The 22,889-nt window shown below is 37.9% G+C and overlaps 1 protein-coding gene across 3 annotated transcripts in view; it reads left to right on the forward strand.

Moving 5' to 3' along the window:
• Positions 1-22,889, forward strand: part of PLXDC2 (plexin domain containing 2) — a 448,647-nt gene that overhangs the window by 398,801 nt on the left and 26,957 nt on the right. For 2 of the 3 annotated variants that reach the window (XM_060659212.3, XM_060659211.3), the window contains one exon: positions 9,316-9,476. In XM_060659212.3, coding sequence (XP_060515195.2) covers positions 9,316-9,476 — 161 coding nt within the window. Of the gene's footprint in view, positions 1-9,315; positions 9,477-14,073; positions 14,169-22,889 lie in introns of those variants that run through there. The other variant, XM_060659214.3, reaches the window with a different exon arrangement.

Consider the following 22,889-nt stretch of genomic DNA (forward strand, 5'->3'; position numbering starts at 1 on the left):
CAACTTTATACAAAGACAGCTTTGTATAGAAAGCTGATGGTAAGAAAAGCTTAAAAGTTAGGTTTTATAAAGATCTCGGTTGCTGAAAGCATTAGATGCATATGCAGACTGTTTTCAAAAAGTAGTACATACACATAAGAAGTGAAAAGTGATAATGGATCATTCCAGAGACTGACTTTTTGGGTCTTATGGCAATTGTAATCACTATAAATCCCCTCTTTTTAGCTGCTCTCACATATACATACACTAAAGCACCAATCACATAATGAAGCTACAAGCAGACTGGGTGGTGACTGCTTTCCCAAATCCCTCATTTTGATGGAATCAAGCATTTTTTTTTTAATATGATTTCACGGGAATCTTATTTAGCTTCCTTTTCCTAAGATAAAAGGTAGCGGATTATTGTTTAAAAAGGATTGTCATCCCCTAAGCTCTTTTAGGCCAGAATATTTTATATGTTTGCCTGAATGAAATTTCACAGCTGCCCTGTAGTAGCACAGGCTGCAAAAGAGAAGCCGGGCCAGCTGGCCCTGCCAGATATTGTCCTCACCGTACATAATGCACTTAGCTGTGTTCTGTGCACCCATTTTAATATCTTTTCACAGTTCTTACCCAAATCCTTCCTATGGAGATGTCATAATGTGAATTCTGAATGTATTGTCCCAGTGACACATATTGTGGATGATGTATAATAATTGTATAATAGTTCTGATGGATTCTTAATACCTGACTAGTATCGACAGATTCCCAAGCATCAAGAAAATAGTAACACCAGAAGAAACTCTGAATGAAGTCGGGGTCATGATCATGGATGTAGAAATATCAAAGAGTTAAGAGGAAAAATATATGAGCTACAAAATAAGATCAGTTACAAGGGAAATTTCCAAAGGAAAGTCAATTTAGCTAAAAATGTTATCACTTGATTTTCTTCCATTACATGCTTTAGGTTATAAATGGGTTAGATAATATTCCACAGGGAAAATTGTGTGTCTCTGTGTGTGTTTTTAATCCAAAAATGGAACACTAACATTGTAAGCACTCGTAGTTTAACTTTATTACGAAGTTTTAAAAAAGAACATTTTGACTTCACATGTATAAGATTTAAGCACTTTGCACAAACTTGTGCAAGACTTTATCTAACCCATGAGCCTCTTGGTCCCCAAAGGATATTAATACATTGAGGAATTTATGGACTGTAGTGTTTGATGTTAAAGCCAAGAGAATAGTTAGTTCTAAAGTGAATAAAATTTCAGACCAGGAGTATTTCTATTTTAGTTTTACTTTATTCTTGGATTTTAATTACTGGCAAGATTTAATAGTGGGTACAACTCATTTTAGCAATGTATTAATATATTTTTAACATATTGAAGAGTTATACTTCTAAATACCAAATATCAGTGTCACCTGCATGTAAATCCTGAAAAAAAATAAATAATCAGTCATAGAACAAGGAAAGGTAGAGGTTTAAAATCTGATGCTACACTTTGAAGAGACAACCTATCCATTTTTTTCTCTTTTTTCCTCTTCTTTCTTCTATCTTCATCTTTCTTTCATCTTTCCTCTTATTAATAGGTTATAAACTTTTCTTGGAGAGTAGCAAATGAAACACATTTGCATGAGGTCTTGAATGTTTTTAATATGTATTTAATGCTTCTTAAAAATCTGTTGTCTTTGCTATCATGGTAGCTAAAACACACCCCAAAATAGCAGATTGCTTAGATAAACTGGACAATTCTCACAGTCTTTTCTGTGTGCCAATATTGATCTGCATTTTATAAAGTATTAAAAAGCTAGGAGCTCATAGGTCATTCAGTGGATCAGATGAGAGTATATTATCTTTGATACTATTGATTTCTGTGCTTCATTTATGTTTTAAGTTATGTCTTCAGTAGAGTAGCAAAAAGTGGCCTTGATTGGATAGGCTTTTCACATGTATCTATATACTTCCTCTTTTTGGCTCTGAGGCTCCGTTTTATTGTATCTTATTATCCTTTATCATTAATTTGTCTTATTTAAATACACAATTAAAGATAAAAAAGCTAAAGATTTGAATTGTCCTATGCATAATACTGTATGTGTGTGAGGATAATTCTTTGGCTTTTTGTTCACTTTCGGACATGAACAAAAGAGCATAAGATACTCCTAAGAATGGGGACACCTGGGTGGCTCAGTCAGTTAAGCGTCCTACTCTTCTTCATCTGGGCTCAGGTCATGATCTCACAGTCATGAAATGGAGCCACGCATCAGGCTCCATGCCCAGCACGTGTGAGATTCTCTCTCTCCCTCTCCCTCTGTCTCCCTCTCTTTCTCTCTCTCCCAAAATAAAGGGGGAGGGGAGGGTAAGATATTTCTAAGAATAGAGTAAGAGTTTGAGTCTTCAGACTAGGTTTCTCGTGACCTTTTGGAATATCCCTCCCAACTCCTCATGGGCTCTCATGAGTTTAAGTTTGTACCTGAAATAGATTCAAGATTTTCTTTGACCCAATTCTGTATGCCAGTGTCTAATAACAATCAGTCAAACCACAGGAATGAATGACTATTTCTAAAATTGACATCTTTGCCTATTGTCTCTTCTAAAGGATTGAAACTCATTTCAGCCGTCTGCCCTCTACGTGAATGAACTAAATTTCAATTATGGAAGTTGCTAGCACTTGCTTACACTTTGTACATTTCAATTTTGTATTTGAGGTGATCATCATTTTTAACATAAATGATCTCCCGAAACCTGTTTGCAGGTACCCATGAGTGTGCAAACCCAGTGCCATTTAATGGAGCAGTGATATTAAACTGGAAACCAAATAGTGAAAGAATTTAAAATCAAAACACATCAAGGGAGTGATCACTTCATCTCCAAATTCAACCTTTTAATATGCCATCATAATACTTGTTAGTAGAGAACGCAGCTAGAGAAGTAGAAAACTTGCTTAAATAATATGAAAATGAGAAAATAGGTTCTCCAGAAATATTTGTGCAATTTTGGCCACTCCATTAAGATGACCACTCTGAAGCATTTGGAAATAGCACTTGCTTGGGACACAAAGATGCCTCTGTAATATTTTGGAATTTAATTTGTTGTATTTCTCCTTAAATGGTTTGCCCTAATTATACCACAGTGTATAGTCATATGCACAGTCATAGATCCCTAAATATTTACTTTGTCTCTTGGCTAGCAATATTTTGAGAGTCTGTGAAGATGGTTTATTTTGTTGCAATCATCATCCAAAACTGTTCTAAAATATTTACTTGGCTAGTAACAGACTAGACTCTGTACAGATTTCATTAGACATGAAATGGTGTCTTCACATCTATACCAGCACAGCAAAGGAATGTTTTAGAAAGGAGATTCTATAACTAAACCATTATTGAAAATGTAAATAAGTAGTAAGTGAGAAAGTAAGCATTTATGCCTACGTAAAGGCAGTGAGAGAGGTTTCAAGATATCAACCTGGTTATGATTTTATATTCTAAAGATTGACAATTTATGTCCTACAAGTCAAAGCTAATTTTACTGACCGGAGCTCTTACTGAATAAAACATGTTGCTGGCTTTCTTTTTTCTTCCTGGGAAGGACTGTCTTTTGCCTGCTGCTTCCTCCACAGGTTCTGGTTCACGTGGGAAGTGGCAGCCTGAGGCTAATTCACAAGTGTCTGCTTCTTCCCTTCCCTCTTCTGCACACACACAAAGAAAGTGAGGCTGAATCTTGACATGCTGCTTTTAAAAGCCTACTGATATCAGAGAGAGAACCGGATGCTGTCTGGATGGATGGATTTGGGGGTGCAGGGGATGGATAGATGGAGGGAGGGATGAAAGAATAGATGAATGGAGAACAAACTGAGGGTTATGGGAGGGGTTGTGGGAGGGGGGATGGGCTAAATGGGTAAGAGGCACTAAGGAATCTACTCCTGAAATCATTGTTGCACTACATGCTAACTAATTCGGACGTAAATTTAAAAATAAAAAATAAAAAATAAAACAAGTTTTGAAAAAAAGCCACACACACGCACACAAAAAAGAATAGATGAACGGAATTACACATGGGATTGGAAGACACATTCAAAGCTTCCCTGCTTGACTCAAGTAGATATTTTTTGCCACACTTTCTCCAAAGCAGCATTTTAAATTAATCCTATTTTCCCATGACAGTAATGTATCATACTCTTACAAATAAGAAAAAAGGCCAAGTGCGCCAAGTACAACAATACAATATACTTAAGAATAAAGCCAAACTTGGGGCACCCGGGTGGCTCAGTTGGTTAAGCGTCCGACTTCAGCTCAGGTCATGATCTCACGGTTTGTGGGTTCGAGCCCCACGTCGGGCTCTGTGCTAACAGTTCAAAGCCTAGAGCCTGCTTCGGATTCTGTGTCTCCCTCTCCATCTGCCCCTTCCCCACTCACACTCTGTTTCTCTCTCTCTCAAAAATAAACAAACATTTAGAAAATAATAGTAATGCCAAACTTCAAAAAGCAACAAATGTTAAGGGCAAACACATAGTTTATATGGTCTAGTGAATCTGACACCATAATTTCCCTCAACCTCCCTCATATTAAAATGAAGAATAATATAATAGCCACATTAATTAAGTGCTTATTATATACCAGGCACTCTCCTAAGTACTTTATATGTTTTAGGTGTTTAATTCTCACAGCACCCCTATGGGGTAGTTACTGTTACTGATTGCGTTGTAGAGATAACTGAAGACCCAGTGAAGTAATTTATTATAACTTCATTTGATTTTTGTTGGAGAAGTGGTCATTCCAATACCTGTAACCCATTTTCAGTAGCCTTTATTTTTCTTTCATTTTTCTTCCTCCTCTCTCCCACCTTCCCTTCCGACAAACGTGGATTTTACGTGCATATGATGGCAGACACTGACCGAAGCCCTAGTCCCAGAGAAGTGACAAGTCAGACACAGCCCCTGCCTTCTTGAGGGCACAATGTTAATCCTTTAACCATACTGGGGGCTGGTTTTTCTTTATTTGAAATTACCAAGGCTACTGAGAATTCTTTGCCAGAATTGATAACATGAAATCAGAAGAAATGGCAGTACCTACAGTCCAGCGTCAGTTGAGGGCTTAGTGACCAGAGGCTTAGGGTGTGGACTCTGGGGACAGACTACTTGTGCGTGAGTCCCCATTCCAGTTTTATTGATCTTTTCGAAGAACCAACTCTCATTAACTTTCTCTATTATTTTTGTGTTCTCTATTTTGCTTATCTCTGCTCTTGTCTTGATTATTTTCTTCCTTCTGCTAACTTTGGGTTTAGTTTGTTCTTTTCTTTCCAGTTCCCTAACTTGTAAAGTTAGGTTGTTGATTCAAGATCTTTCCTGTTTTTAATGTAAGCACGAACAGCTGTAAACTCCCTCCTTAGCCCTGCTTTTGCTGTGTCCCCAAAGTTCCGGTATGTTGCGGTTTTGTTTTCATTCATACCTAACTTTCTAATTTCCCTTGTGATTTGATGGTGACACATTGGTTGTTCAAGGGTATGTTGTTTAATTTCTACAGATTTGTGAATTTCCCATCTTACTTCTGTTGCTGATTTCTAACTCCATCCCACTGTGAATGGAGAAGATACTTTGCATGATATCTATTTTTTAAATGTGTTGAGATTTAATGTGTGGCCTAACATATGATCTCTCCTCAAGGGTGTTCCATGTGCCCTTGAGAAGAATGTGTATGTTGTTGTTGGGTAGAGTGTTCTGTATATGTCTGTTAGATCTAGTTGGTTTATTGTGTTAAGTCTTTTTCTCTACTTACCTCTTGCCTAGTTGTTCTTTCCAAGATTGAAAGTGGAATATCGAAATTTCCAACTATTATTATAGCACTTTCTGTTTCTGCCTTCAGTTCTGTCAGTTTTTGCTTCATATTTTTTGATGGTTTGTCATTAACTGCATACATGTGTATAATTATTATATCTTCTTTCTGTATTGAAACCTTTTATTTATACATGATGTCCTTCTTTGTCTCACAGCCTTTTGGATTGAAAGTCTATTGAGTCTGATATTAGTATAGTTACCTCTGCTGTCTTCTAGTTATTATGTGTATGGAATATCCTTTTACATACTTCCACTTTCTATCTATTTGTGTCTTTGGATCTGAGGTTAGTATCTTGTAGACAGCATATAGTTGAATCATGTGTTTTTATTCTTTCTGACAATCTGTGTCCTTTCATTGGAGACTTTAATCCCTTTAAACATAAAACAGTTACTGATAAGGAAGGGCATATTTTCATCATTTTGCTATTTGTTTTCTTTGTGCCTTACAGCTTTTTTTTTTTTTTTTTTTTTTTTTGCTATTTCCAACATTACTGTCTTCTTTTGTGTTTGGCTGATTTTTTGTAATGGAATATTTAAACTCCTTGCCTTTTGTTTATAGTATACCTATTTTCTTTGTTGTTATCTTCAGGATTCTCTCTTTGACTTTGTCTTTCAGAGGTTTGATTAGAAAGCATCTCAGTGTGGATCTCTTTGAGTTCATCTTAGTGGAATACCTTGAGCTTCTTGGATGCTTCTATTCATGTCTTTCATCAAATCTAGGATGCTTTCAGCCATTATTTCTTAAAATATTCTCTCCGCCTCTCTCTCTGTCCCTCTGTCCGGGACATCTGCAATGCTTGATGGCCCCTTGGCTCCTTTTTCTTTCTGTCCCTCGGTCAATGACTTCCATTGTCCTCTTTTCCAAGTCTGCTGGTTCTTTCTTCTGCCTGCTCAAATCTGCCTTTGAATCCCTAGTGAATTTTTCATTTCAGTCATTGAGTTTTGCAGCTCCAGAATTCTTGTTGTTGTTGTTTTCTTCTTGGGTTTTCTATCTCTGTACTGATATTTCCATTTTATTCACACGTTGTTGTCTTGACTCTTTCCGCATCTTCTTTTGGTTCTTTGAGCATCTTTAAGACAATTGTTTTAAATTCTTTGTCTATTATACTGCCATAAGATCTTTTTTCAGGGACAGTTTCTGTTGATTTTTTTTCCCTTGAATGAGCCATACTTTCATGTTTCTTTTTATGTTTTGTGAATTTTTATTAAAAACTGGACATTTGAATCTAATAAAGGGGTAACTCTGGAAATCAGATTCTTACCCCCCCTTCCCCAGGGTGTGCTGCTTTTTGATATTATTTTTGTTTATTGTTTTGGTTTTGTGTTGCTTCAGACTGTCTATGCTGAGGATCAGCCTGAGGTATAATCTTAATGTCTTTTCAGGTCTTTTCTGAGCTATTCCCTGGGCATATACACTCACTTTCTGATCTTACCCATACATGCAGTTGTTTCTGAATGTCCTAGTCTTTACTATCTAGCTCCCAAAAATGAAAGAAAAGGGGGAAATGAAGTGGGGGGAGGGCGAAAAGGGCACTGGCTCTTTAAATCCCTTAGAAGTCACTTAAGCCAGAGAGGGGCAGAGGCTTGCAACAACAGAGGAAGAGACAAAGAACCAATGGCTGCGTCTTTGTGCCTCTGTGATGAGAAGCACCAATCAGTGGCCAGTGCACAGATCCCTGCTAACTGGAGGACGGGTACTTTTCACCTGGCCCGGTTCCTGGAGGCTACTTCAGGAACCCATGTACAGCTGCCTGCCACGTGACTGAGGGGTGGAGGGTGGATAGCCACTACTGGGCTAAGAGCTGAAATTGACTGAAATTCACCACAATTTATAGTCCAAGCCTTTCTCCTGAAAGTTGCAAGCCTTCAGGAGAGTCCAGAGTTCCAAGATAGTTGTCAGACACCTTCTACCAGTACAATTGTTGTCTGTGTAGAGAGACAGGTTCTGATACTTCATACTCTTCCATCTTCCCAGAATCCTTTCTATAAGTGATTTTTCATATAATGAATTACTGTTTATATCGTATATTCTTTCCTTAATGAATGTTAGTTATGTAAACGAAAGCTGTAGGATTTTGAGCTTTATTAGATTTGGAGAAGAATTACCAAACACCAACTATGGGTCTCAAGCAGAGAATGAACAAACAATGGCAACAAACTATTTATTTGTTTATTTATAGTGGTTTTTTTTTTGTTTTTGAGAGAGCACAAAAGAGGGAGGGCAGAGAGAGAGAGAGGTAGATACAGAATCTGAACTGTCAGCACAGAGCCCAACATAGGACTTGAACCCACAAACCTGATCATGACCTGAGCCAAAGTCAGACACTTAACCGACTGAGTGAGCCAGGCTCTCCAGCAACAAACATTTAAGAGATGGGTAGGAAAAACTGGAAGGTCGTGTTTCTTTGGTTTATCTGGAATATTCTGTTACTTCGTATTGACCACACATTCTGATAGGCAGTTGTGTTTGCTTTTTATTAACAAAAATCTAAAATAAGAGAGATAAATCAGTGCTTAATAAATGGGATTTAATAGAGAAAAATAATTGTTTAAAACAAAGACACAAATTAGTAATGAAAAGATTAGGAATCACTGCTGTAGAACTTTTATGAATATTAAGTTATTTTCTACTGTTTCAAAATATCAATCATAGTATGCACAAAAAACATAGTTACCTGCTGCACATTATTTAAATACCTGAGTAGTCATCAAAGATTGCAGAATTTTAGAAGAGAAGACTTTAGAGATTTGTCTTATTTGCTTGACTGACTTTGGGTTGGATAATTATTACTTTAGAAATTTAATTTTTTTTCCTAATTCTCTGAAGATGGGTATTACAGTGGAAAACATCTTAGTAGAAGTCTGATAAAATGACATTGGTTTGTGGCATAGTGGATGGAATATTTCGATATGCTGTGTGTTCCCTTCAGATGGAGATAAAACTATTTGAGGGTCATTTAGCATCCATCTGGTACACTTTTAAAGAGCATTTCAGTTTAAAACAGATTTTGAAAATTAGCCTTTGAACTCATGTATAGACTTTCTGAAAATGCCTGTCTAGCCCACCAAAAGAAGCGTGATACTCTTCAATTTAAAATTTCCAGAAGAAAATGACAGAGGCTTTCAAAAAGTAATCAGTTTTTCCATGGGTAACAGTGCCAGTGGTTTAATGAGAAAAAGCAAAGTTAAATTTATTATATAGTTAATTAGAGTTTTAGATTTTCCACAGTACTTTCAGAATAAAGGCTATTAATTTTGTTTATTGAACTATAAATTAAAACACAGTTACAAATGTATTTTTAATCATTAATACTACGGCTTTTCATGGCCCCAAATAAAGAGCACCAACTTTCTACAATCGGTGTTCTGGAGAGGAAAAGTTGTACAGAAAGTGAAAGAAAAATTCTAATGGTACTTTATTAAAAATACAAACATCCCCCCCAATGGAAATGCAAACCTATGAGAACACATGAATGTTCTGACAGCTGTGCTGCTCTTTCAGCTTCTACAGATGACAGTGCAGCCGAGAAGAAAGGGGGAACCCTTCACGCTGGCCTCATTGTTGGAATTCTCATCCTGGTCCTCATTATAGTAGCCGCCATTCTTGTGACAGTCTACATGTATCACCATCCAACGTCAGCAGCCAGCATTTTCTTTATTGAGGTAAGTGTCGAGAATGACACATGAAAACCACGCTGGTTGGTGAACTCTGTGCATTTGTTCACACCACCTGTATTTCATATTCAGCTCCTGATTTCCGCGTTTTGCAGTCGCAAGCTGGCAGATTTCACACATGCATGCCCGCACGCACACACACACACACGTATTCATAGATTGCTTTCATATGATCAGTTCACTTATCTCAGGAGCTTTTAAAGAAATAAGCCCTCTTGCTTTTCACAGATCTAAAGAAAAATCGAAACCATAACTTTTTTGTCCTGTGATACCAAGTATGTTAACCAGCTGTTCTCCTGATCCTAGAAGGAAAGTCAGCATGTGCTTACTTTGCTTAAATATGTGGATGATTAAATACTAATTGACTATTAGTACTCCATACTAATTGAGTATTCGTACAATACAATAGGGTAGGCCTGCTCTCAAGATGCTCCCAAGCCATTTAGGGAAAATATAGCTTTCGCTACGGAAGAACAGTTATAACAATAAGATAATGGTATGTGCCATCACCATTTTGTGTAATGTGTGTATATGGAGATATTTACATATAAATGTGCACGTGCATACACACACGCTCATACAGACACAAAGAGAACACTATGCTGAATTGGTGTTCTGTTTTCATGTTCAGAATGTAGATTTAGTTCCAGTTCCCAAGAACAATCAGGTAGGAGGACCAAGCCAAGCTCTGATGACCAGAAGGCCTGAAATTGGGATGCCAGGAGGCCACTGGGTAAAGTTCATGTCACATTCCGTGCCCCAGACAGTTGGAATTCCTGGGACCCCACCTGTGCAGCCTTCATTCCAGCCTCTTAATGGGGCGACTCCTATTCCAACCCCAAATAAATACTAGAGCAATGAAGGAAATATTCCCACTTAGAGTTTCAAACCTATAAATTTGAAATCTTTTCCAATTCATTGGGTGACGTACAAAAAGGTTGCTTAGAATTTTGTTCACTTGTTGGGTGAATTATAATAAATTATATATATTATATATTATTATTATTATAAATTATATTATTATATTATTATAATAAGTTATATTATATATAAAAATAAATATATATTATTATAATAAATTATATTATTATATCATTATAATAAATTATAATAATTATAATAAATTTTAAACTAAAGAATTACCTTTGTCCTGTATAATAGGGAGAGATGTGTGCTAATGAATTAAATAATTGCTCAAAAGGCCTACATGATCTTCAGCGTCTGTAGAATAAAGTGCAGTCTCCTGAGGTCAGCATTCAAGGCCTTGGCAGTCTGTATCTTGTTTACCATTTCGATCTTTATCTCATGGTTCTTCAACCTGGAGGTGACGATACCATCATATTTCATGTTGTGCTCTTCTCCATACACACTTCAAATTTTTTAAGGCCGCATAAGCAAGACATTGCTCATTCTGTTTCCTCCACCAACAAAGCCCTCTCCACCCCAATTCTTAAATTCAGGATCCAAACAGGCTTCAATGCCCATAACCATCTCTCTGTCTGGACAGCTGAGCATAATCTCTCGTCCTCCTCTGAAATTCCATCCACAGTAATCCATCCGTGTCTTTCTATAGCATTTACCTCTCTGTTTCACATTAGAAATAAATACGCGCATGATTTGTTTCCCCCCCCCCCCACAGACTTAGAAGTTCCTTAAGATTTGGATTAAATCACAAAGTTTCTTTCAAATAGGTATTCTATCAATATTTTCTGGAAAAAATATCCTTCGACATCTCGAACTTCCGTTCAAGTTTCACAATTATGAATTCCAGAAATGGTGTCCTCATTTAAAACCAGAATAATTGAGAAACAGCCACATGTTTCATTTCGTTGGAAAGCTGTTTTTAAGTTTTGCCAACATGCTTTTCATGGAAGAAAGCCAAAAACTTTCCCGGGTCGTGGATGTATTCCTCAAACCCCTGACATGTGATGAGCTGCCAGCCTTCAGTGACTAATCAGATATCAGGCTGCTGCTATAACCCCTTATATGTTTAAGCCTTTTAATGCACTGGGAAGTTTATTTTCTGACATTGTAATAAACAAGATTCTGTGAAATACCTAATGGTGATGGCATTGGTGGCAAATTGCACAGGGCTGAGGGCCTAGTTCACGTCAGTTCACAGCAATCCCCGTGTGGATGCAAGGTGAGACTGTAGAATAGCGAAAGCATGGTGTTTTGTTTTTTCATTTGGCATTCATCTTTTAGATAAGTTAGTTCTATACCCTCATAAACAAAGGAAGAGACGGAAGCTCAGAGTGGGGCAGTGATTTCTCCAAGGTCAAAACGCCACAGTTTCATAAAGAACCCTCTTATCTCTCCACACTCCGATAAGCAGACTCATTCTGCAGGTTCCTCGGTTTTTCTCCCCTCTGCCTGTTTCCTTCCCACTGGGGTCAATGGCCAATTCCTACTCAAATCCCTTCCTCTTCAACACCCCTGCTTGCTGTCCCCGTGTAGCTCACAGTGACTGGTCAGCAGGTGGTTTTTGAAGATGATAATCATAACTTTACTATTATTAAAACACAAATGTTGGGGCGCCTGGGTGGCTCAGTCGGTTAGGCGTCCGACTTCGGCTCAGGTCATGATCTTACGGTTCGTGGGTTCAAGCCCCTCGTCAGGCTCTGTGCTGACCGCTCAGAGCCTGGAGCCTGTTTCGGATTCTGTGTCTCCCTCTCTCTCTGACCCTCCCCCATTCATGCTCTGTCTCTCTCTGTCTCAAAAATAAATAAACGTTAAAAAAAAAAAAACACAAATGTTGACAAACTTAAAACACAGATCCCTGGTGACTGCACAGTTACTGACATGCCAGATCCAGGAATTTGAAAGTTCTGAATTACTGATTAAATTAGAGGCTTTGGCACATAAAGAAATTGAGTTTACCAGTATCGTGTAAATTGCTTTTCATATTCTTCACTATTCTGCTATCTACTTTTTAAATGAAGTTGATGTACTGTCTCCCATTGTGAAAACAATACTGTTCATTATAGAAAATTTGCAGAAATGGAAAGAAGAAAAAGTAGTATCATTTATAGTCTCAACACGCAGAAATAATCACTATTACTATTTTATTTTCTGCTGAAATTTTTGTATGCATAGTTTGACGTTTGCCCACATAGTATAACTGTGATTTCACTGAAGTGCAAACTGGTATTTTTTTCAAATAACACTTTCCTGTTTGTAAGCATCATTGTGATGGCTGTATACTATTCCATTCAACGTTCATTCAGAAGCTTTAGATTGATTTGCCTCTTCTGCTGTAGAGTGGTATTTAGAAAGTACTGAGGGCCTGACATTGCCAAAAGTAAAAAAGAACCTTATTTCACCCAATTTGACTGTATTCGTTTCCTACTGCTGCTGCAACAAATTACCACAAACCTAGTAGCTTAAAAAAACACAGGCTTATTATCTTACAACTTTGGAGGTCAGAAGTCCAGAATTAGTGTCAGCGGGCTAAAGTCAAGGTGTCGGCAAAGCTGGTTCCTTCTAGAGGTTTCAGGGGAAGTCGTTTTAATGTCGTTTTCAGCTACGGGAGGCTGCACACATTTCTTGACTCCTGGCCCCTTCTAATCATTCCAACCTCTGCTTCTGTCATCATGTCTTCTACCAACTCTAAACCCCTTGTCTCCTCCTTGTAAGGCCCCTTGTGATTGCATTGGGCCCACTTGGATAATCCAGGATAATCTCCCCATCTTAAACTCCCCAATTTAATCCCATCTACAAAGTTCGTTTTGCCATAGGAGGTGACATTCACAGGCTTTGGCTGTTAGGACGGGGACATCGGAAGGCTATCATTCTACCAACCACAACCTGCATCAAATGTAAGATGCATCACACACTACCCATTAAACTGGTCCTTGACCATAAGACACCTTCCAATTATTGCGAGATGTGATCCAGTGTATTTCTTGTGTGTTTCACGATGAAATCCAGACTGCATACGGCACTTGTAGGAATTAGTTCCTGTGCTAGACATTGTGTGTAGTGTGGTGAAACTTAATGACTTTGTCCTTGAATAGATAGACCAGAGTTCATGCAACCAGTCTCATATTGTGGAGCACTGGGGCTCTTCCTTTTTCTTTTCTATTATAATTAGCCCCATCATGGCAATAATAATGGTAATAGTGAACATTTATCACATTCACTAGTGGAAGTGATTTATACTTATTACCTCATTTAATTCTCACCAAGATTGTAGGATGTACTAAGCTTATCTCCATGTCATAGATGAAGAAACTGAGGTACAATATTTAGGTAACTTGCTCAACATCATGAATTTAGTTACTGATGGAGTCAGAATTTGAGCCCTGGTTCTCCAGAGACCATAGCCTTAACCACTGGGCCATGCTACCTCTCTGTATGTAAAGGGGCTTTCTTTATGCAGTGTATGTAAAAATATGGGAGGATATATATCTAAGGATTCTCAAAAGTAGAGTCAATGGAAGGAAATAAACTATTTAATGGCACTTAAATATTGCCAAAATCATTGCCCAAAGTTGTGTACCAATTTATGTAGCTATTGTTGCTATTATCAATTTTTAGTGAAGATAATGACAGTGACTGTTGTCTCTGTGTTTTGTTCTTGCAGAAAATATACACCAGTTACTGTACATTTCATGGATACCAACCCTCTTCCTCATAAAAAATATGTAAATGGGCCTTAGATTTTAAATGTAATGTTTGTAGTGAAAAATTGGATACAATGGGAATTAAAACTCTACAACTACATCCTTATATGGAATCCTAAGTGAATGGGACAAAAGGAAATAAAATGACAAAAATAAAGAGAAATGTAGACAAGAGTCAAGAAACCTTGTGATAAAGCATAGCAGCACCTTATATATTGTGCAATTAAACGACAATTAAATTGCCGGTTCATCCCCTGTGTCTTCATATACAGGATCAAGTACAGATTTTCATTCTCCTAAGACATTCAGTCTTTACTCAGTCTGGCAGAATAGTCTATTTTTCATGAATTTATCTTCTTTACTCCTCTGTCATCCTCTTCAGATTTTATCCTGAGCATTTTCTTTTATTTGTTTATTTGTTTGTTTGTTTGTTTGGGGGGGGGCAGAGGGGGAGGGAGAGAGAGAGAGAGAGAGAGAGAGAGAGAGAGAGAGAGAGAGAATCCCAAGCAGGCTCTGCACCATCAACACAGAGCCAAATGTGAGGCTTGAGCCCACAAACAATGAGATCGTGACCTGATCCTAAATCGAGAATTGGACACCCGACTGACTGAGCCACCCAGGTGCCCCTTCTTTAACGTTTTACCAGATGGCTTTAATTTTGTGTTTACCCAACTGACTTTTCTCATGAATTTTCAAAAAGATACCTGATTTTGACCCAAATAATATCATACAAGAATAACTAACATATTTTAAAATCTTTCTAAAAATTAGATTTATTATCTTGAAATAAAATAGCAGAGAACAAATATTCAAATACTCACATGCTCCTTAAAATTTTGATAGATTTTAACAAAACCACTGTCTCTTTGGAATAATCAAATACACCTTAGGTTCTACATTACATTTAATGTTTGCTGAACATTTCTAGGCATAGATTCTGTGTAAATTTCATTGTTTCATGAATATGGGTTACAGGGATAAATATTTATACTGCTGAATACTATTACATATCATAATTTAAGATTTCTAAATAAAATGCATAAAATGTAATCTAATTGAAGGTCAAGAAAATAATATTAGAAAGTGGTAATGAAATGGAAAAGAATTCTTATGAGAGGATTCTTTGTGGACTATAAATAAAATAATTTAGACTAGCAATCTTAATGAAAGACTTTTTTTTTTTAATATGAAATTTGTTGTCAAATTGGTTTCCATACCCGTGATTTCCATACCAGTGTTTCCACTGGTATGAAAAAAATTTCATACCAGGCTGCACCGGAAAAAAATTTTTGAAAAAAAAATTTTTTTTTTAAGTTTATTTATTTTTGAAAGAGAGACAGAGTGTGAGTGGGGAATGGGCAGAGAGAGAGGGAGACACAGAATCTGAAGCAGGCTCCAGGCTCTGAGCTGTCAGCACAGAGCACGACACAGGGCTCGAAGTCACCAACTGTGAGATCATGACCTGAGCTGAAGTGTGACGCTTAACCGACTGAGCCACCCAGGAGTATCCCCCGCCCCCCGGAAAAAACATTTTTTAAAGGATATAATTCTTACCCTAATGACTGGAGAAAAGACTGGATGGACGGCTGAGCCGTCAGTGTGAAAGCCACTAGCCCTATGTGACTGCTGAGCACTTGAAATGTGGCTAGTCTAGAATGAGATGCATATAAAATACCCACCAGTTTTTGAAATTTGAGTACATGAAAAGAGCATATACTAGCTCATTAATTATTTCCCTATTAATTACATGTTTAACTGAAAATATCTTGGGTATATTGGGTCAAGTAAGATATATTATTAAAATTAATTTGGGGAGCAGTCCGAGATAGCAGCGCAGGAAGATCCTTAACTCACCCCCTCCCACGCACACACCAAATCTGCACCTACATACTGAACAATTCCCTATGAAAAAGAGCTGAAAAACAGCGGAACAGCTCCCTCATAACAAATGATTAAAAGGCCACATGGAGACAGGTGGGAGACGCAGAGAGGCAGTCTCGCCAAAAGCCCCACCCGCACATGGCAATTCAGAGTCACGCGGGATCTCACAAATCTGGAGCTTCTTCCTGAGGAGTGAGGGGTTTCTGCCCCACATCAGCCCCCCCACTCCCCAGTTCTTGTGAGGTGCACCACAGAGACCAACTCCCAAAATGTCTATCTTTGGAAAACAATGGGGCTGCCATCCAGGAGACCTAAAAGGTTGTAGGTACTAAGGTACTAATTTTAAAGGGCTCAAGGGCAGAACGACCCTTCCCAGGGCCCAGTGCAGAAGCAGCAGTTTGAAAAGCACCTAAACTATATGCGAAGGAGATTAATTTGCTAATCTTATTAATGCATCTGCTGGAGGGGAAGGAGCCTCTGAGACTCTCTCCAGAACTGGCAAGCACCATTTGTGCACTCTCCCACTACCTCCTTGGTGCCAGTGGGGGTCCACAATCCCTGCGCTCTCCCGCTCCCCTGCAAAAGTGCGCAGGTATGCCCCAGTCCCGGTCCCGTGCTCCACTCCTCCGGGAAGCCAGCAGGCATGCACTTTGTTGCCACCCCCACTAAAGCCGGTAGGCATGCCCCACCCCTGCACTCTCGGGTGCAGCCTTAACAAAGAACTGGAAAAATCATTGGTGTGTGAAGATTAAACAACATGCCACTCTACAACCAATGGGGGCAATGAAGAAAGCAAAGGAGAAATGAAAAAAATACTTTGAGACAAATGAAAACGGAAGTACAACATACCAAAATCTCTGGGCTGCAGCAAAACAGGTATAAGAGGGAAATTCTAGGTTCATAGCGAAACAGGCCTAACACAAGACACAAGAAAATGTTCAAGTAAACCATCTAATATTACATCTAAAGAAACTAGAAAAAGCAAAGCAAACAGAGCCTCAAGTTAGGAGGGAGGAAATAACAAAGATCAGAGCACAAATATGAAGGAGAGACTAAAAAGACAGTAGAAAAGATCAATAAGCTCGTTCTTTGACAAGATAAATAAAGCTGATAAACCTTTATCATTTGAGAAAAAGAGAGAGAGGGCTCAAATAAATCAGAAAGAAAAGAAGAGAATTCACAACTGACACACAGAAATAAAAAGGATCCTAAGATAGTACTGTGAACAATTATACGTGAGCTTAGAGGCATAAATAAATTCCTAGAAACATACAGTCTTCAAAGACTGAATCATGAAGTAATAGAAACTCTGAATAGACCAATTACTAGTAAGGACATTGAATCAGTAATCAAAACTCTCACAACAAACAAAAGTCCAGGATAAGACAGCTTCACTGGTGAATTCTACTAAATATTTAAAGAAGATTTAATACCTGTCCTTCTTAAACTCTTCCAAAAAACTGAAGGGGAGGGAATGCTTCCAAACTCATTTACAAGGCCGGCATTACTGTGATACCAGAAGCAGACGAAGACACCACAAGAAAAAAAAAAAAAAGAAAGAAAACTGCAGGCCAATACTCCAGTGATCACTGATGCGAAAATCCTCAACAAAATATTAGCAAACCGAATTCAACAATATGTTAAAATAATCGTGCACCATGAAGTGGGATTTGTTCCAGAGATATAGGATAGTTCAACATTTGCAAATCAATCAACATTATACACCACATTAACAAAACAAAGGATAAAAATCCTATCATCTCAAGAGATGCAGAAAAAGTATTTGACAAAATTCAACATCTGTTTATGATAAAAACCCTCAAAAAAAGTGGCTATCGAAGGAACATCTTTCAATATAATAAAGGACACATACGACAGGCCCATAACTAACATCATATTCTACGTGAAAAGCCAAAGCTTCACAGCTACAATTAGGACCAAGAGAAGGATGCCCATTCTTGCCATGTTTATTCAACATAGTATTAAAAATCCTAGCCAGACCAATTAGGCAATAAAAAGAAATAAGAGGCATACAAATTGGAAAGGAAGAAGTAAAATGGTCAGTAGTTGTAGATGACATGATCTTATATATAGAAAACCCTAACGACTCCACCAAAAAAAGTTAGAACTAATAAACATTCAGGCAAGTTGCAGGATACAAAATCAATACACAAATATATGTCGTGTTCTTATATATTAACAACAAACTCTCAAAAAGAGAAATTAAGAAGACAGTGAGATTTACAATTGCATCAAAAAGAATAAAAGCCCTAAGAATAAATTTAACCAATGAGGTGAAAGACCTATATGCTAATAATTATAAGATATTGATGAATAAATTGAAGAAGCCACAAATAAATGGATCGGTACTCTGTGCTCATGGATTAAGAGAATTCATGCTGTTTAAAAGTCCTTTTTACCCAAAACAATCTAGAGATTCAGTGCAATCCTTATATGATGTCAATTTTAAGGCATTTTTCACAGAAATAAAGCAAAATTGTATGGAATTACAAAAGACCCTGAACAGCCAAATCAACTTAAGGAAGAAGAATAAAGCTGGAATCGTCACACTCCCTGATTTGAAACTATATAACATAGCTATCATATCAAACACTGTGTTATTGGCAAAAAAAAAAGAAAGAAAGAAAGAAAAAGAAAAGAAAAAAAAAAGGACGCAAAGATCAATAGAATAGACTAGAGAGCCAGAAAAGTTAAACTCATACATATAGAGTCCATTTAGAACAACAGAGGCAAGAATATGCAATGGAGAAAGGACAGTCTCTTCAATAAATGATATTATTGAAGACATCCACATGCAAAAGAATGAAACTAGACGACTATCTTACAATACACAAAAATTAACTCGTTTATCAAAGACTTGAAATGTAAAACCTGAAACCATAAAACTTCTAGAGGAAAACATAGGTGGTAAGCTCCTTGACATCATTCTTGGTAATGGTTTTTTGGATCTGACCCCAAAAGCAAAGGCAACAAAAGCAAACATAGAGAAGTGGTGCTACATCAAACTAAAAAGCTTCTGCACACCAAAGGAAACCGTCAACAAAGTGCAAAGACAACCTATTGTGAATGGGAGGAAAATATTTGCAAATCATATATCCACCAGAGGGGTAATATCCAAAATAAATAAAGAGAAAAGTCGGATTAGTGAGTAGAGGACCCGAATAGACATTTTTCCCAAGAAACCATGCAGAGGGCCAACAGGAAAAGATACTCATCATCACTAATCAGGGAAATGTAAATCAAAACCGCAATGAGATATCCTTTCACACCTGTTAGAATGGCTATTATCAAAAAGACAAGAAATAGAGGCATGTGGGTGGCCCAGTGGGTTAAGCGCATCTGACTGTTGATTTCCGCTCAGGTCATGATCTCACGTCTCGTGAGTTTGAGCCCCCGTCGGGTTCTGCACTGGCAACACGAAGCCTGCTTGGGAGTCTCTCTCTCTCCCTCTCTCTGCCCCTCCCCTGCTCACACGTGTGCACCCTCTCTCTCTCTTTCAAACTGAAAAACTAGACTTAAAAAAAGAGACAAGAAATAACAGACGTTGGCCAGGATGTGGAGAAAAGGGAACCCTCACATGCTATTGGTGGGAATAAAAGTTGGTGCAGCCGCTATGGAAAACAATGTGGAGGTTCCTCAAAAAATTAAAAATAGAACTACCATATCATCCAGCAATTCCACTTCTGTGTATTTATCCAAAGAAAATGAAAATACCCTACATTTATTGCAGCATCATTTCTAATAGCCAAGATATGAAAATAACCTAAGCATCCATTGATGGATGAATGGATAAGGAACAATATTACACACACACACACACACACACACACACAAATACTACTCAGCCCTGAAAAAAAGATGAAAATCTTGCCATTTGCGATAACATGGATGGGAGGTATTAGGCTAAGTGAAACAGGTCAGACAGAGAAAGACAGATTGCCATATGATTTTACTTATAAGTGGATTTAAAAAACAAAACAAATGAGCAAACAAAACAAAATTCATATTGAAAACAAAATTCATACAGAAAACAAAAAGTGGTTGCCAGGAGGGAGGGAAGTTGAGAGGTGGATGAAATGAGTAAAGGGGGTCAAAAGATATAAACTCTCAGCTATAAAATAAATCAAGTCATGGGGATATAGTGTACAGCAAAGTGAGGATAGTCAGTAATATTGTCCTGTATATTTGAAAGTTATCAAAAGAGTAAATCTTAAAAGTTCTCATCACAAGAAAAAAAATTTTTTTGTAACTTTGTATGGTTTCAAACCATAACTAGACTTACTTGTGGTCATCTAACAATATAGACAAATATCCAACCATTATGTTGTCTGCCTGAAACTAATACGTTATATGTCACTTATACCTCAATAAAAAGTAATTTCACTTATTTTTACTCTTTATGTGGCTACTAGATAGTTCTAACATTATGTATATGACTCACACTGTGTTTCTATTGGACAATGCTGATTTTGGAGGAAATCTTGCAGAGAAGAGGGGATTAGAAAGAAAATCTGGATCTCTCCATATTTTTTTTTGAACATAAAAAGACAAGTAATTTTTAACACAGGGGAGAGGAGAAGGTTGGAAACTTGAAGAGGGAGATGGCTGATAAAGCTATCTGATACGTTGTCCACTCACTCATTCATTTAGTCAAATTTGTTGACCTCCTATTGGGTGCCAGGTACTCAAGACACAGAGATAAGCAAAAAAGACAAGAGAAAATCATTGCCTTCATGAAGCTTACATTCTACTGGGTAGAGACAGATAAGCATATTTTAAGCTAGGTGTGGATGTCAAGTTGAATGTTTAGTTTTACAAAAGATGCAACCTTTATGTAATGCTTGAAGAAAACGTTACATTTTTTGAGCAGTAAGATATTTAACCAAATGACCAAGGATATGAGTGTGATGACCTTTATTCCTGAGTTTTCAATTTGCCAATCATTGTCCTCATCGTTTTATCATTTAAGACTTTTTATAGAGTTCTAGATATATATTTGGAAGGAAGGGAGGGAGGGAAGGAGGAAGGAAAGGGCAGGCAGACATACTGTTCTCTCAAACAGTTAATGTTCCTGAAGGACAAAACATTTTCATCATTCTTAAATGGTGCATACTGACTTGCATTAGAAGTCACATGATAGCTTTCACAATAAAACCAAGACAAAATGTCTAAATACCAGTCAATGTTCACATCATACTTTGAATTTCATATTATTACTAGAGGACCAAAATGTCTGCCTTTAGCGGAAGTACCCAGTATTTTTATCATCAAAATCATAGGATGTGAAAACAAAGACACCTCAGCATGTGTGCAAACCCAGGATTCTATAACTTTTCCTGAATAAAGTGTATGAATTCCCTAAGTATCTACTTCAAATACATTTCCTTGGGGTTTTATGTTTTATCTTAAAAATGTGTATGAATTTTGCATTATCCTCTATAATGTAGACATGTTTGTTTGATATTAAAAAAATGACTTTGCCCAACCTTCAACCAAAGTCAACATCCCAAAAGATGATTCTTTTTCCTCTTTAACTTTGTGTGCCCCTGACACCCCAGTTGCATAGCTCTTGATACTATAAAATTCAGATAAATCCGGGGCGCCTGGGTGGCTCTGTCGGTTAAGCATCTGACTTCAGCTCAGGTCATGATCTCACAGTTGATGGGTTCGAACCCCCTGTCGGGTTCTGTTCTGACTGCTTAGAGCCTGGAGCCTGCTTCAGATTCTGTGTCTCCTTCTCTCTGCCCCTCCCCTGCTCGTGCTCTGTCTCTTTCTCTCTCTCTCAAAATAAATAAACATTAAAAAAAACAAAAACAAAAACCCTCCAGATAAATCCAAACCACTAAAACTCTCTGTCCCTGGAACCTAAGTGGGCAGTGTCCTTTCTACACCTTTATTAGAGTTAGACCCAATATAGAAATAGAATCCCAAGAGGGGGAAATAATGTGCTGGGGTCACAGAAAGCCTAGTTTCAGAGCTAAGACTGGAACCCAGGATTCCTCCTTCTGGGCTGCAGGCTGTGCTGCCTACAGCAAAAAGGTAACAAGTCTCTTAAGCAGTTTGCCACTCAAGGGATTCCCCATCCCAACAAATATTTGTGAGTAACAAGGACCAGTGGAGAATATGATTAAAGAAAGACAGGCAGCTGTAGCCCTCAACTTTTCCTGGCAATGGATCGCACATCCAGGAAAGAAGCCAGAGGACAGGAGCCAGGCAAGGATTCAAAGGCTGCTGCTGGGGAGTGTTTACTGAAAGTTTGGCATCTTGCTTTGCAGCTGCTAGCTGGATAGCACTTGGGGATCAGGAAGACACGATCCCTTGAATAATCTATGTAGTAAAAAGACAAATTATTTCATAGACCCATGAGTATTTTTTTTAATCTGGAAGTCACATGTTTTTTAAAACTAAATTTTACCCACAGGTATTCCTTGGTCTTATTTCAATAGTCTTAAAGAAAACTCAAGGAGAAAAAGAATTCATTGAAACAAACTACTTCTTATTTTCGTTTCGTAAAGGGGGCAGAAAATGGCATTCACTTTTAATGAACTGCTATGAGGAAGGAAAGATTAGGCAAAACTTGAGATGGTTTGACACTCTTGTTGAAAAAGCTGCCTTATTAAATGGCGGCTTTCCAGAAATATAGCAAAATATAGGGGAAAATCAGTGAAATTGGTTTGCTTTTAAAAAATTAGGCACTGTGGGGCGCCTGGGTGGCGCAGTCGGTTAAGCGTCCGACTTCAGCCAGGTCACGATCTCGCGGTCCGTGAGTTCGAGCCCCGCGTCGGGCTCTGGGCTGATGGCTCGGAGCCTGGAGCCTGTTTCCGATTCTGTGTCTCCCTCTCTCTCTGCCCCTCCCCCGTTCATGCTCTGTCTC

This window comes from Panthera onca, chromosome B4, assembly GCF_046562875.1.
Source record: "Panthera onca isolate mPanOnc1 chromosome B4, mPanOnc1 haplotype 2, whole genome shotgun sequence".
NCBI classification, from domain to species: domain Eukaryota; kingdom Metazoa; phylum Chordata; class Mammalia; order Carnivora; family Felidae; genus Panthera; species Panthera onca.